The 16638-nt window shown below is 40.5% G+C and overlaps 1 protein-coding gene across 4 annotated transcripts in view; it reads left to right on the plus strand.

Annotated features, from left to right (window-relative positions):
• dennd1b (DENN/MADD domain containing 1B) overlaps positions 1 to 16638 on the plus strand; it is a 93653-nt gene that overhangs the window by 42126 nt on the left and 34889 nt on the right. For 2 of the 4 annotated variants that reach the window (XM_046049548.1, XM_046049549.1), the window contains exons 4-7: positions 3403 to 3452; positions 4577 to 4696; positions 9940 to 10009; positions 11812 to 11892. In XM_046049548.1, the coding sequence (XP_045905504.1) occupies positions 3403 to 3452; positions 4577 to 4696; positions 9940 to 10009; positions 11812 to 11892 (321 nt within the window). Of the gene's footprint in view, positions 1 to 3402; positions 3453 to 4576; positions 4697 to 9939; positions 10010 to 11811; positions 11893 to 13201; positions 13262 to 16638 lie in introns of all 4 variants that reach the window. The other 2 variants (XM_046049551.1, XM_046049550.1) reach the window with 2 other exon arrangements.

A 16638-nucleotide genomic window follows, 5' to 3' on the forward strand; every position in this document is an offset into this window, starting at 1 on the left:
CCCCCCCCTCTCACAAAGCTGCAAATATATTAGCTGCTTCTTTTTCTTTTGTCTTGGGAAAATGGCAAGCGGGGGAGTGTGTGTGTGTGTGGTAGGGGGCTTACTGTACTAAGAGACTGTGGAAGAACAACCCCCCCCCACCCTTCATGCCATTCCTGTCTAGATATCCCCACGGTATAGGGCCCAGCCATGGAGGGAGGGAAGTGGAAAGAGCAATACAGATGCGAAACAAGAGTTATCAGTAATACAGGTATGATGTAGGAAACCGAAAACAGACTGACAGATGAGGAAAAGAAAGATTATGAGTTGCATATCACATACAAGCAGTGTATTTGGTTAAAACTGAAAGGGGTGTTGGAACAGGAACACTGTTGAGCTCAGTATGAAGGGTCGATTCAAGCAAATTACCAAAAAATATATTTTCTCACTTACCCCTAGTGCACCATCGCACCATGCGGATAGTTTTGGTTTTAGTTTTGAGATTTATGTTGGATTTTTATAAAATATACATTTTTAGATATTCCAGTCTCTTTGCATATTGAACTACTTTCATAGTCTGTAGATTATCCAGACTAATGGAGACACTGAGTCCAAAAGGACATGCTGTGAATAAAGTGTAATTTTTTTTTTAATTCTTTGAACACTTCCAATTAAATTCTGTTTTGTCCATTATATTAGGTTGGAGGCAGAAATTTCAGATTAGGATATGTCAAAAAGACCAAAACTATTTGCATGGTTTTGCAGTTGATTTTCTATAGACTGAGTATTTGCTGGTAAGCGTGCTTTAACATACACTATAGCAGTCAGGTTATGTTTCAGCAGTTTCCCTTGAAAGTTTGGATTTTCTTCATACAAAACATTACATTTAGTGATTAGATGTCCCATGGTCGGAAAAGAACAGAAGTTGTCATATTGATGTAAATGTATTAGAGCTAAACCAATTTGTCTGTTAATAAGTTAATCTATTGACAGAAAGATGTGCTACTAGTTTGACTGACAAATGATTAATATTTTCCTTTTTTTCACACTATTTTTTGACATCGAGAAGATGATCAACAGATTATTTGATAATGAATTGATAAGTTGCAGCCCTAAAATATATTACTAAAAATTGGTAGATAAAGAAGGAAGGTAGATCTTATTTTATAAACTGCTGTCTGGACATTTTTATTCTGTTGTCTTTAGCCATTTAATAGACTATAGACTGTATGGCGTCAGCATACCTGAGGTACACAGACTGATGGAGCTTACAATGTGTGTGTTTGTGTGTGTGTGTATGGGTTTATATATGTGTGTGTGTATATGTATATGTATATATATATATGCTATTTCTATGTCACATTATACACACATACAAACACATCACTTCCCACTTGTCCTTTATGAGATCAGAGTCTCTACAGCCCCTAGACTGTCACTCAAACACAGACAACTGATGTGGGCGGGGCTGTGACAACTCTCAAATCTGGCAAGTCAAATGTTTTTATTTGCAGGAAAACCAAGTGTGTGAGTGTGTGTGTGTGTGTGTGTGTGCGTGCGTGCGTGCGTGCGTGCGTGCGTGCACACATGCGTGTCTGTTTGGGTTTGTGTTGCCATATGCAGTGCGCCAGGGAGGGCTCTCTGGAACATATTGGTGTGCGTACATAGTGGTTAATAATAGTAGCAAACGCATACAGCGATGGCAGCTCTGATGTGTGTGACAGTTTTACAGCCGCACACGCCAAGACACAGTCACACATGTACACACACACACACACACACACACACACACACACACACACACGCACACACGCACACACACCCCCACACACACCCACAGCAGAGACAGAGACCTCCTCTGCCACTGAGCCCTCCGTTTTTGTTGAGTTCTCAATTTTATCACAGATTCTGAAAAGTAAAAACAAGCACTTCCCACCCACCCCGACTCGCCTTCCCGCCCCTCTGTATTCTCCATATGTAGGCACATGCACACACACAAACATATAGCCAAGTCAAACTCAGCCACCCGCCCACACACACAAACACATTAACCACCCTCTCACATTGAATGCACGAAGTCCTTGAAGCAGGCAGGCACTCACATACATCATGCACTCAAATGCACAAATACACACAGATACCCTCATTCCTCCTTCTGTCAAAGCTCATTGTTGCTGCTGCTTGCTTGTCTGTGGTGATGGTTGTGTTGTGCTGGGCTGGCAGCTTCAAGTTTTGATAAGGAGGGGCGGTGGGGGATCAGTGACTGCTCCCCGCGGCGAGGTCTTAGCAACAGTAGGCAGCAGCAGCAGCAGAAGACACCCAACCTGTCGTCAGAATCGGTCCCTGGGGGAGGCAGGGAGAGAGAGGTAGAGCGAGAGGTAGACAGTGGGATGCTGGAGCAGCAGCATCACTCTCTGATCGGACATCTCCAATCAGAAAGAAGAGACAGACAGACCTTCGGCTCAGTGGACGAGCTTGGCAGGCAAACCAAGAGAAAGAGAGAGACAGTGAGAGAGGCCAGAGCAGAGCAAACAGCCACCCAGTCCCCAGGATTAGTCTGTGGGTTGGCAGAGCCTGGCCAGAACTGAGAGAGAGGTAGCAGAAAGACAGACGGCAAAAAGGACCTGGTGCCTGGCGCCTACTCTGGGCCAGGTTAGCAGCCAGAGAGGCGAGGACCCAGTACTTGGTGGCTGTGTGGCTGGTCTGGAGTGGCTCACCCATATGGTGCTCCGCTCTGTTCTTGCTCCCTGTCTAAATCCATATGCTGCTGGTGGAAAGGTGCCCCCTCCCTCCCCTCCCCTCTCCTCCCACCTCGCTTCAAAAGCATGCAGACGTGCACCCTCCCCACTCTCCCCCAACTCACAAGGGAGGTGTTGGGAGGTAAAGCCCCGAAGGCTTGTACCCCCTCCTACCTCTTAACCCCTCAGAGCTGCTTAGCCCATTGTCACTACAATCTGCCACCATAGTCTTGGTGTTGCGTGTCCCCTCTCTCTTCTTCTCTCTCTCTCTCTCTCTCTTTCTTTCTCTCTCTTCTTTCGTCTTTTCATCTCCCCTTGGCACCCAATAATCGATGAACTTATTAAGTGCTAATTATTCAAGCTGTGGATAGAGGATCCCTCTCCATCCTTGTAAAAAAAAGGGAACCTTTCCACCCTGTTCTGCCAAATGAAGTGCTTTATAATGCCCATTCATTTGGATTAAATGCATTTAGGCTGCAGTGTTTGGGATGTGAAGACTTTGTCAGATTGCTATCAGCAGCATTTAACATTAATCCTCATTTTGTTCAGCCAGTTGATAGCACCCACTTAGTGGAAGCCCAAGAGATTTTTGTATTGAAATACGCGGTTATTATTTGTTTTTCCCGTGATGTGTGCATCTCTAAAAAGATGTGTATGTGTGTCTCTCTCTGTTCTGGTTTCTCAGGAGGTCCTTCAGACGATACCAAAGTTCTGCTTCCCCTTTGACGTGGAAAGGTATGATTCCTCTCCCTCTCTGCTTCCTTGTTTTTTTAACACTGCAGCTCACTTTAGCCTCCTTCACACTGCGCGCACACACACACGCTGCGCGAACGCACACACACACACACACATGCGCACGCACGCACGCACACACACACACACACACACACACACACACACACACACACAAAGACACACACAAAGACAGACACCAAGCCCTCCTCTCACCTACAGAGACATATGCATTTGAAAAAGGAAATGAGATCATGTGTATTGTGCATCACACATTTGTGTTATGGTGAAATTACCATGATTTATTAACAGTCAAAGTGTAATGATCAGTGTATTTGTGGGTGTGCTTCCAAGTAGCTTCTCTGGTCTTAAACCCCAACAAATCTGCCATTTTTCCACACATAGTCTGTACTGACTGTACCTGTACTGAAGTACACAGCTGTTGGCAAAATAACCCCATAAATGTAAATGCTGGCATGGTGAGGACACCTGATTACGATGGTGATAATGATAACAAGTTTAATTAAGGATGATGCTGATGAGGTCATCGGTGCCCTGCCCACTTAATGTGTCGTACGTACACAGTAGCATGTTAAAGAGTGCATGTGTGTGAAAGAGTCCTGAGTCTAAGGAAGTGTGTTTTCTTCTACGTAATATAGGTCCGATCAGGCCAGCAGCTCTCTGAAAAGTACCGGCCTCTTATTTTAGTATGGAAGATGATATGTTAAAATTCCCATTGTAAAAAGAGAGAGGGGGGGGGGGGGGGGGGGGTCTGTACAGTCTTTACTTAAGCTGAGCTGCTGCCATCTAGTGGCGTAGGGATATACAGAGCTTCTCTGAAATTTACCTTGGGGTAAGAAGGCTTTTTACAGTTTTTCAGGCAACCATAGTGGAAATATGTGACAGATTTAGACCTTGTCTAGAGATTTAACTTGCGGTGAGATTTTATCTGAGAATGAATTTGTTTCTTATCCAGCTAGACCAAATTGTCTTTTGTTATGTTGTGTTTTAAATATACAAGATTTCATATATTTATTGTGCCCTTTTGTATTCAATTGATTGCTAAGTCATTCTGTGCCTTTGGCCATTTTTGAGTGTGTGTCTTTGTACCTTCTGTCCGACCCCAGGGTTTCCCAGAGTCAAGTGGGGCAGAATTTTACCTTTGTGCTGACGGACATTGACGGCAAACAGAGGTTTGGTTTCTGTCGACTCACTCAAGGCTGCCGGGTCTGCATATGTCTGCTCAGGTAACACACACACACACACACACACACACACACACACACACACACACACACACACACACACACACACACACACACACACACACACACACACACACGCGTACAAAAAGACATAACTAAATCATGTTGTGCCTTTCTGTTAAATTCACACTCCAAGGTATATATATTTCTTTGTATTCTTGATTCAAAATCACTGAATCTTATTACAGTCTTCAACACTGGGTATCATACACTTTGTAGTTTTTAAAAGAATGAACATATTCAAATTTAATTCATTAGAAATTAAACAAATTTCAAAAGAGAGACAATTGGATGTGTTAAAAGATATGCGGCATTTCATAAAATCCAGCATATAGCCTTCCACATTTTACTTCCTGAGGAGGAAATAGACTTGTTCAAACACCAGCGTTTTTATTTACTTGTTTAATAAGCTAGACTTGGTCTGTTCTGTCCCTTTACAAATTATCTATGGATGTCTCAGAACAGTTTTATTTTAAAATCTGCATTTATTTCTTAAGTATGATTAAAAAAAATAATTTAAAAGATCTTAAAAGTAAACACAGATTTTTGAGACTGCATTTCCATTCATTCTCACACTTCACACTGAGCTATGCCAGAATAACAAAGTTATAGTCTCATCTGCCCACACAAATATGTTAGTGATGTGCCTATAATTATCCAAAAGTTTAGCAGTTTTTGATATTTCATAGGTGGATTTATCATATCACAGTGTACATAAATGAGTGCACCAAACCCAGGGAAATTGCATGTTCTTTGCATAATTACTATCCAACAAAGGCTATTATCATTTAATTCCCATGTAATTGCATGTTGACACAATGTTTTTACAGATGTAATTACCTTACCATTACAAAGAAGGAGTACCCCAGGGCTAATCTCAGTGGACAGGCTTATGCACTTTAGAATAAACTGAGGAAAATGTACAAAATAAATGCATTATTAATTAATGTATGAACTAACAACAAACTGGAAAAGAAGCACAAAGCCTTTTTCTTTTTCTCTGTTAGTGTAAAGCAAGACTTCTGTAGGTGCTGCTATCGCCTCTGTACGTGTGTGTGTGTGTGTGTGTGTTGGATGTGTGTAGCTGTTGATGGACAGTCGTGGGTTTGTCGCTGCCCTGATGAGCTGCTGTGAAGAACAGTGTCCCTCCTCCCCACACCACCCACCCTTCCCAGCCAGCTTCCATGGCCTTTGTTTTTCTTTTTTCTTCTCTCTCTCTGTCCCTCTTTCTTTCTCTCTCTCTCTCTCTCTTCTCCTCGTTATTCGGCTACTGCCACAGTGCGACAGCAAAGACGCTTGGCCCATAATTATGCATGAAGCTTCACTGCCAATTAGCAGAGGTTCCCCTGTCCCTCTCGCTGAGTTAGACATGCTAATTCATTTGACATATGATGTATAAAATTCATTATGCATTCTGAGTAGTTTGCATGGCTCGCTTCATTTATAATAAAATATCGTATAGAAAGTTGTTAGGTTTTTTGAGGGTTAATTTAAAATTGTTTGTGTGCTCCCCAGTTAGGTTTTTCTTAATTTTTTTGTCCTGATCTTTCTACTTTTCTTATCTTAAGTAGCCCCACTGTGTTGGGCAAAGATAAGTAAAAATATTGCAAAGCATAAAAACCATTTAGATATCTCATCAAAGAAATGTGTAAATTAAGTTCCTGCGTTAAAGGTCCTTGGTCAGACATTTATTTTCTTTGTTTATTATTCTTTAACGTGTTCTCATTTTACCATATTATTTAGGCAAGACAGCAGATTTCTTGGTAACCAAAGAAAAATAAGAAAAACTTGTTGTTTATCTTAAAGAATTATCAATTAAAATGTATCTGGTTAAAATCTAAAGCATGAAGGCCAAGGCCCACTCACTTTTTTGCATTCAGTCTATAATTTCCAATGGATATAAGATAAAAGTAATTAAAACTGTTTGCGTCTCTGTGATTGTTGACGTGCTGGGACCGTAAAATTGTCACCTCTGCTTACAGGAGGAAGTGCCTTAATGAGTAGGACAGTTTTATGTGGACAGCCCTTTGTAGTCTCATTGCTAAAGCCATGGCCGAAAGGGCTATGCTCCCTTTAGGCAAAAAAAACAGAAGAAACAACACACCAAAAAAAATTATAACTTTCTCTATTTTTTTACTGTTATACCCAGTCTTTTCTCATTCTTTGTCTCCCACATTTGAAGGATTTTCTGTTGAACATGTGAGTAAACTGGGCATGAAAAATGTTTGCTCAGTTTTGTTTAATGACTGAGGCTTTAGGATACATTTTAGGGACTGCGTTGCTCCGGTTAGTGGTCACTTAGTGGGTCACAGGAGGACACTTCCTTTCCTGTACTTAACCCTTAACCTGAGAAAGTAAAGGTGTAATGAAATCTTCCACTGAGCCGAAAGTGTACAAAGTGTAAGATGACTTACGATTACAGGTGCCTGTGCATTAAAGGAGATTTAAAACTCATCTAAGGAACAAAAGTAAGTGTCGTGCTAGCACCCAACAGGTAGTTTATGGCAGCAAAAAGGGCTGATATAAGTGCCCTAATATATAAAGTTTTAATCAAGCACCTGAACTACTGAGGTGTAAAAATAAAATGGAGTAGTGTCTACTGTCCAAAGAGATTCAGTAACTGTTGTGTTTTATTTCACTCTAGATTTTTTTCTTCACATTTCAGCTATATTTGTTTTTGTGTGTGAACCTGTACCTAATAGCATAATTGTCAGTTCAATAAAAGGCACTTCCATTGGCCCGTCATCTATTAGATATTTCCGTGCTGTTAGGTGGTCTAAGCCTGGGATGGAGAGCGTGACCGTCTGTGAGTGGGCCGAAGATTAACTGGTTCATTCTTTGAGTACATGGCACTTTGAGAAGACATGTGTTTAAAATGGCAGGAGAGATTGCGGGGCCCCCACGCACTGAGCACTCTAGTGATGGATGCCTCTTTCTCTATCGGAGGATTTGCGAAGCACAAACAGATCTGAGCAATGAACTGTGACGAGTAGGAGTATCTCTCTAAGCTTTCCAAACTTTAACTTTGCATCAACAAAGAGAGGGCGGGGGGGGGGGCTGGGGTGTAAGTAGAGCAAAACAATATATCTTTAAGTTAAAGTCATTTTATTGCATTTGAATAACTCATAAAAACCCATTACCTATTATAGGAAGATGTTAGAAGAATATTGATAATTTGGCTGCCTTCACCAGCGATCATGCGTTTTCCTCTAAAACAAAGGATTTATAGCACCTTGGTGTAGGAGTGTAATGACTGTGAGATGTGAGGCCTGACGGCTGCTCTGACAGCGAGAGTCCTATTTACATCCCCTTCAACTGTGAAAAATGGATTACTGTCCAGAAGCCTGGCTTTTTAAACACAAGGCATACAGGAGGCAGATAATACAAAGGCTTTGTTCTCTCCCTAAGTCATTATGTCAGACTGAACTTTTTGTGTAATTGTTAAATGTAAACTGACCCCATATGCAGATATTTGTGCTGTATTTAGTTTGACGTGGCAGAAATAGGTCTTCAGGTTGGTATCCGGTCAGCATATGAATTAACATACGCGTGTTTGATTTAGTTTCTCCTGTGAGTATGACCTGATTGCGGTAAATCTTCACACAGACGTCAAAATATTGCCACGTTAAGAGGCTGATTGTTTCAGACTAATGGTCACTCAACCTCTCTGATTGGTGCGCTCGGCTGCACTTCTCCGGGAACCCAGCCTGTCATTGGCCCCTTGCGGATTTAGCGATATGAAAATTTGCATTAGGTTCACTTTATTGTTTTCTTGTTGTCTGTTAATTCCAGTCTACAGAGCAGCCAGTGACCCATGCCCTGTAAACTCCTCGGTCTCCAGCCAACTGCCTAAGCAGGACTTCACTGGCTCACACTCTATCAAAGCTTAACTCTTATGAATTTATAATTATATAAGAGACTGCAGATTTAAGATCTTTGTCATTTGAATTAAATTATTTTCTTAATGACTTGTATTTAACACTGTGTTGACTTATTGACAATAAGAAATACTTTTGTGGGCAAGTAAAAATCCACTTTTGATTGATTGGCTCATTTGACCACTAATTTATTTTTCAACCCTTGCGTCCAGGCAAGTTAATGAAGCATTAATGGGAGTTTCTGTTTATTTCATTGCGATGCTAAAAAGTCCTTATCTAGAATCATTATTCATGAAGTGTTCAAAACTGCATGTTAAAACCCCAAACTAAATAAAAATTCAATACCTTGATAGGACACCATGTTTTCATTATTTGATTGCATAACATTAAATCAACTGAGTCCTTGCAGCTTTTATGCCAAAAGAAAATGTTGGCCATCCTCCACCTAGAAAGCAAGTCGACTTGGCCAAGAATATGTCAACTTTGTAAAGAAAGCCATGCTGCAGATGCTTTTAGCTTATGGTGGGTGTACCTAGTGATTAGCTTTAACACAAACACTGCAGTATAAATTATTGTGAGCTTGTTAATGAATTTATTTATGTTACATTAACTGCATAAGGAGAATAATTTTTTTAAATGTGCAGGGCATAAAAAGGAGCTCAGAGAGGGGCAGAAAGAGGAGGTGGAGAAAGGGGGGAGGCAGGAGGCATCTTGGGCTGCATTTTTGTTTAGCCTGTGCATCTGTGAGCAGCATGCTTGTAAACCTTAGCATCCCTCCGCATCACATGAAAGCTATGGTGGTTCTTTGTTAAAGAATCTAAACTCCATTGTTTTTTTGTTTCTCTCATACCTATCCTTCGTGTGGGCTGTGAATTTAACAGAAAGAGCAGACATGACAGGAATTCTAAGCATGCGGAGGGCCCTGGGTACGAAGAATGTCATAATAAGGACTAGATGGCATTTACTTTTTTTTCTCAATGTAACAATGACTCTGTGCTTTGGAGTAGCTGTAGCTGGAATCACAATCCATTATCAATGTCCGGTATGCATTTGATCTTTAAGCAGTAGGTCACTGACAATAGCAGGTACACACACACACACACAGTAATATTGCAAGTCTGTACATAACAAACTTGATGCTGTTTATATTTGTACTGTCCAGCAGATGGTGAAATTATTTATAGACACTGTCATTATTTTCAGGAGACTGAATCTCTCTATATTTATTGTTCTTTTAAATACAGCAGAAGTGCACAATACTGATTCAGCACATCCTAATTGTTTATTGTAGAAGCTTATACAGTTAATAATTGTAATTAATAATGTATTTGTCTCTCTGTCTTGCAGTTATTTACCATGGTTTGAAATCTACTACAAGTTGCTAAATACTCTCGCAGACTACCTAACAAAACAACAGGTAATCATCTCTTTTGGATCTGCCAACTATTTATAATTATATGTACTATACAGTGTGCAGTGTATGTACATTACATGAAAAATAAGATATATTGTGGTTTGATTTGACGGAGAAACAAGCACACAGTTTAGCGTTTTTGAAACTGCACTGTGGTGAAATATTTTCCTCCATTCTGTTCTTCTGTATGCTGCATGTTGCCTTTTGTGTGCAAGTTTTGTTCGCCGTCTTGGGCTCGACTTGGCTCCTGTTGTTAGCAGCAACAATGTTGACATTTCACAGACCAAACGCTGATCTGACACTGGAAGTTATTCCTGATGATTTACTGGAAAACAAATCGTTAAGAAAAAAAAAAAAGAAACCACACACACACACACACACACACACACACACACACACACACACACACACACACACACACACACACACACACAAACATACACACACACACACACACAAACATACACATACACACAAATGTTCGCTCTTCACAAAAGTCTTTTCCCCTGACTATTCACTGTATTGTACTAGCAAAGGGAGGGAAATGTAAAATATGCAACAAACTGGAGAGATATGCAGCATCTAGCGCAGAGGGTGTAGGTGATGTTCCCATGTTTTGACTGAAGAGAGAGGAAGAAGGAGGGAGGCAGAGCAGGGGAGGTATGCAGAGAGCTTTGGGACCGCTTTCAATTGTCACATAGTCACTGCTTCTTCCAAGACCCCTTAGAGAGCAATGATCAGGACAGAGAGCCTTGCTAAAGCAGACAGTCGCAAACACATCACATAAATGTTTAACATACACACACATTTCTGTGATTGAAAGCAATCCAGCAGCATAATCTAATATAGAGAGAGACAGACAAGGAAAATGGGACAGTTTGTGTGTGAGAAAGAGGGAGACAAAAATATTGCTGGAAATCCTGGGTGACTGAAGTGTTAGTGTGCATGATTTGGTTTCTATTTACCCCGCTGTCCGTTCCAGGCGAGAGGGAGATGTTGACAGACGAGGGAAGACAGAAGAGCGATGAGGGTTTAAGGCGAGGGGTAAATGAACTGTTTCCCCGGGCCGTGTTGCTGACCATGCGTGTGAGCATTGAGCCTCTCATGACAGGAGGCTGTTCGATTGCACACACCCCAACAACCCTCCCTCCCGCCCTTCTCCTTCTCTTACTGTATATTGCCGCCCATTCCTCTCTAGTTTCTGTTTCTCTCTGGCGCGCACATGCACACACATACACACTTGCACAAGTGCACATTTCCTCAAACGAGCAACGGCTCGTAGCCAAAACCAAAACAAAGTTCCATGAGAGCGCAAATATATGAATAATCTAAAACAAACAACAATGCCCAACTTTTGAGCTAGTTTAGTTGAAGTATAAGTTGCAAAGTGTTGTCCACATAATTTCTCCAGCTTGTCGCGGAGCTCATAAATGCTGGAAAAATAATCTTGAGGCCTGTTCTGTGGTCAAGCTAGCTCTCTGACAGCTTCTTAAAGCCCCTGTCTTTGGAGTGGGGACCCCTGCTTAATTACTGACAGCCCGCTCTCGGCCGTAAATCTACTCTGCTGGATAATGGGTGTCTGCAGCCCCACACTCAGCCATCTTTTAACTTCACCATTGCTCGTTAAACATATGTCAGTCGGATGTTTGGGAGCCCTTCAGGCCTCGCTGCAGGATTGCCCTCTGGTCTGCAGCAGCGCCCGTCCCAGCACTGTTGTAGAGATTGACACATCAACAAAACAAGTAAATAAAATTCATGTGTCCTATGCTTTTTTTCTTCTTTTGTTGTTTGTTTCTCTCCCCCAGGAAAATGACTTGAATGACATGCTGAATTCTCTCTATGATCTGCCTGTGCCAAAGCCCTTCACGCCAGTCAACCTGAGTGTGGTAGGTATAGATCTCATATTCCCCCTTATCAGAGGCAAGACAGCTCAGAGTAGAGGTAGAAAGAGGGAGAGCGGGACAGGTAGGTTACTGTAGTTGTAGTGTGTTGCATCAGGAGGGAGACTGCAGAAAAGAAGAGGAGATGATGATAGTTGGCTGAAGCAGTTCAAAGTAGAGTGAGAGACGCTTACGAGAAAATGTATAACAAAAAAGAAGGGAGGAATAATGAGAACTAAAATGTAATTGACACAAAGATGAGAGGAGGAGACAAAGATGGCATAAAAATATACTGAAAGAATATAGGGCAGACGGGCAGAAACCGGGAGAGATCGACCAAGTATAGAGGTTGAAATGGACGAGATAAATGAGGGAACAACAGAGCAGACAAAGTAGAGAGCAGGAGGGAGGGTAAGATACACCAGGCAGGAGCAGAGGGCCCAGGACTGACACTCTGTTTGGAAACAAGAAGTGGCGCTAACAGGTTTTTGTTTGATAAGCCAGAGCTGGGCATGTTTAAACTTGAAGGGTACTTTCACAACTCCTCATGTCTCCTGCTTATCAAAAACTGAAATGGCTTAACAAGCACAGGTCCCTCAAAGTCAGCCTGTGTTTGTGTTAACTCTGACACAATCTCTCCTTGTGTGTTTGCAGCACCTACATAAAACACTCACTCTTAAACTGTTTTCACTCCCATAAGCCTCGACTATTTAAGTAGCATGTAATTGTTTTTTAGTGGGACTGCTAGTGTACTGCAAAGGGTTTTGTTCACTAATATCTCGATTTTTGAGTTGCTTTGGCTCCACCCCTAAATGAGACCAAACAGTTTCAGTGTTAGCCTTTGTCCTTGAGGACCACCATTTCTTTTTATGGACCAATTAAACAAGCAACTCTGGGTCCTTTCTGCAGCATAGGTCTCAGAAGGATACACATCTAATTACACAAATTAGAATTTACAACATAACAAGACTAAAATGAGGTAATCAATATATCTCTATGTAGGTTAACAAGGTCAAGATTCTTTGTGATTTATGTATTTGTTGTCAGTTTTGTTTTTTTTATCAGCTGAATACGTGAACAAAATCTTTTCATCTGAATCTCATTGCTTCATTGGAAAAGAAGCCCCGGAGAACAGAGGTGATGGCTTCATCTCTCTTTCTGGAGAAGCCACTAGTTTGATATTTAATTGATGAAGCAGAATTATTCCCTAAAAGAGTGATTTTTGTTTTATCATGGCAGCCAAGAAGAAGGATCATTGTCCCCTTTCATGTGTGAACCCTGTTTTGTTCTCTCTCTCCCTCTCTCATTGTGCAAGAATGAGCAGTTGTATATTGCCACTGGGCAAGTACTGAGAGATCGGCAAAGCAAGGAGCCGGTGAGTGGAGGGGAATGAGTGAACGGCAGAAACAGGAGGAGGGAAGGAGGCTGCTATGAAATATGAAACCGCTGCTGTACTAATCGCATGGGAGCCACGGCTTTCCAATTTGGCCAAATAAGCTGTGCTATCTTTTTAAATATAACAAAAACAAACTATCCTGGGCCTTGGTGTATGTTTCTTCTCCTCTGGAAAACAATCAAACTTTGTAAATGATTAATGCCATTCCACACTGCTATATTCTCTCTCTGAATATCAAAAGTTTTTCCCCTCTCTATGTTTAAAGCAAAGGCAATTGTGCTCAAAAAATCTCCTTGATGCCTTTCCAGTTAACCCACTTTCAATGTTTTTATATAAACATGTCTTCGAAAGAACAAGAAAAAAAGCAGATAAGCAAGCAAACAGCCAATGAAAGCCTGGGTTGAGTTGAGGAGCATGGCTTGTGATTATCACAATACCATGAATTTGTAGACCAACGGGGAAACATTATTTAGCACACAGAACACAGAAGAAGCACACAGAAATAAAGATACTCAGTATACTGTAGTTACTGTATGTATTGTTATGGCGGGGCGTTGTCATGTGCCTCCAATGTATTGCCTCAAGTCCCTGATCTTTTACAATTGCTCTTCTATTCTGTTTCAATTATCCTTTTTCTAGTTATTTTCAGTCGACCGTGAATAGGCTTTCCATCACACGTAGAATTGTTTGCACAGATTAAAGAGCGATGATGTTCAAATCCACTTGTCCAGCAGCTGACAGATTACAGGTGACATAGTATTTAGCTTGATGAAGAGAAAATGGCACAGCAGGACAGAAATACAGTGGAAACAGAATTCATCTGTACCCTCATTGCATACCAACGTTAGAATGAGAGTTTCCCAGGTGAGTTTATTAAGAAGGTATGATAAGAGTATGATTGGAGCAACAGTTACCATATTTTAATGATCTTCTGTCTTTGTTTAATGATTTAACAAATTCTAAGAAGTCCTACAAGTGCCACTAGAAATCCCCTTTTAAATTGAGCTGATGAAAAAATTTACCAGGAAAGTGCATATTCCAGAAAGGAGACGAAAATAAGTGAGGTTTACTGTGAAAGTTTGACTTAAAGTGTAAATCATTTGAATTTACTAATTTAAATATTCTTTCTCTCACAAGCGTTTTGTGTCCTTAGCTATTTGTAGCCATTTTCTATCTCGTGTGTTAATTTGTGCGTAATCATTTTTAGCTAGCTTTTAACTAGCCCAGCACTGCTTTTCACACTTGTCACCACTCAAAATACAGTAGTTGTCATCAGAATAAGCACATTAAAAACATGACATTACTTTGCTGTTTCCCTTTGCACAGCCTTTCAGTTTTGTTTATGTCTTACTTGCTGGATAAAAGAACACAATTTAATTTGACAAAAAAAATCATATTTCTAACACAAAATTAACTTAAAAACAAACTTTAATATGTAGCTTGGCGCTGTTGGAAACATGGTGGAAGAGAGCCTCTACTCAATTCTAACAAATGTGTACACTGCATACCTTTCTTTAGTGCCAATACCTCCACAACTGCCTTGTTTTTTTGTAGATACTTTAAAGTATAATGGCAGTTCTGCAAATTATGCATAAAAATATCAAAGTCACTTACCATAAAGAGAAGGGCTTAGGTGTTGACAAATCAAATGCTTATGCTCATATACCGTATAGTTTGCCCATGAAAAGGAAAACTCAAAAGGCAAAGCCTTGTTTGTTGATTCCAATTTAGTGTTTGTTTGTGTTGTATATCCATCTCCTCTATACTTCCATTCCAACAATGACCCTCCTCTAGGAATATGATGTTTTGTTTACTCGTGATAATTATTTTCACATTTTTCACACTTACTCTCTTAGAGAGTGAAGTATTTTATTTTGTTTTACATTAAACCAAATGTTTCAGTGTCAACCACAGACAAAAAGTAAGTGATGATGTGAGCTGCCATTACTTTTTCTTCATCATTACAGTCTGTTAATCTTTGATTTTCTCAAACACTGTCACTTAAGACTAATTAGCATGAGTGTTTTTTACTGGTGGAAATTGATTTCCACCAATTGAATTCCCATTGCTGAATGAATAGAAAATTTTGAGAAATTTCAGGTTCCAGAACAGTACCGACCAGAAGCTCTTTATGTTATGAAATTTGCTTACAACTAATCATTGTAGTTACTGGTTGCAATGTTTGTTAAATCATTTAGCTATATTCAATTTCATCGATTAGGGTTCAAAATATCAATCAGATTGTTTGGACTTATTTCATGTCACATCAAAACAATTTGTCACGACCCTGCTCAACACCTAAAGCTGATATTTTTCCATTATCGTGGATTTTTAAAATTCCATATTTTTACTGTCTGCCTGTGATGGTGTTCAGTCTTTACTTGTGTTCTCAACTCTATAATCAGAGACATTTTTCTTTCTTGGTGGTGATACTTTTGCTGGGGTTTCTGATTTTGAATGGCTCCTCTTATGTTTGCATACTCTTAATCATGTTGTTGGTTATGTAACATATTACTGTTGAGTTGTCTTCTATGTAAGGAATTTATTAGGCAGGTTCTTTCTTTCAAAGCTCCTTTCAAAGTGCAGATTGTTCCTTAATCGGAACTAGGCCTTTAATGCAGTGCTGTTTTGCATTGTCCACAAATCAAATTAATTCTCAATGATAAAGTGAGACACTGACTGTGTATTAGCCTGACTTTATTTTGTTAGATGATTTGCATAACAAGTAAGTAGTAGTGACAAGGTTAAACACTGTGAAGTCATAGAAAACTAACTTAACTGTAATATTTTACTTTAAATACTGTGTTTGTAGTGTGAGAGAATCCACTCTAGATGCTACAGTGGATTTAAGTGAAGACCTGCAACAGATGGTCGAGTAAATGTCTAGAGAAATGCAGGTGTACTAAAGAGAGTGTGTTTGAGAGACACAATAGTGTGTTTCAGTTGGTGGTTTGTCTACCTGTCTCCAAACAGCACCTCTCTCAGGCCCCTTTGATCTGAACACTGAACCTGCCCTGCTCTCCCAAAGTGAGACAGGCAGCCCTGTGATCCTTTAAACAACCTCTGTGTGTGTGTCTGTGTGGATGCACATGTGCGCACACACGTGCACGTATACTTTCGTCTGTGTGTAGGTGCTCCGCAGGCCTATTTAATGCTTAAATAAAGACTCAGTTTTCCACCGGAGACATCACCCCAGTCTGTGTCTATGGGGAGCTGAGCTGCTACTGAGCTTTCTCTCTTCTGTAGGCCTGATAAAAGCATTGCCACAGTTCAGACACCAGCTCAGCAATTCATATAGACAGAGCTGAAGATGAGCCATAAATCATAGAACAAAGTGAATGGCCTTTTTCCCCCCT

Source organism: Micropterus dolomieu, linkage group LG05 (assembly GCF_021292245.1).
Source record: "Micropterus dolomieu isolate WLL.071019.BEF.003 ecotype Adirondacks linkage group LG05, ASM2129224v1, whole genome shotgun sequence".
Taxonomy (NCBI): Eukaryota; Metazoa; Chordata; class Actinopteri; order Centrarchiformes; family Centrarchidae; genus Micropterus; species Micropterus dolomieu.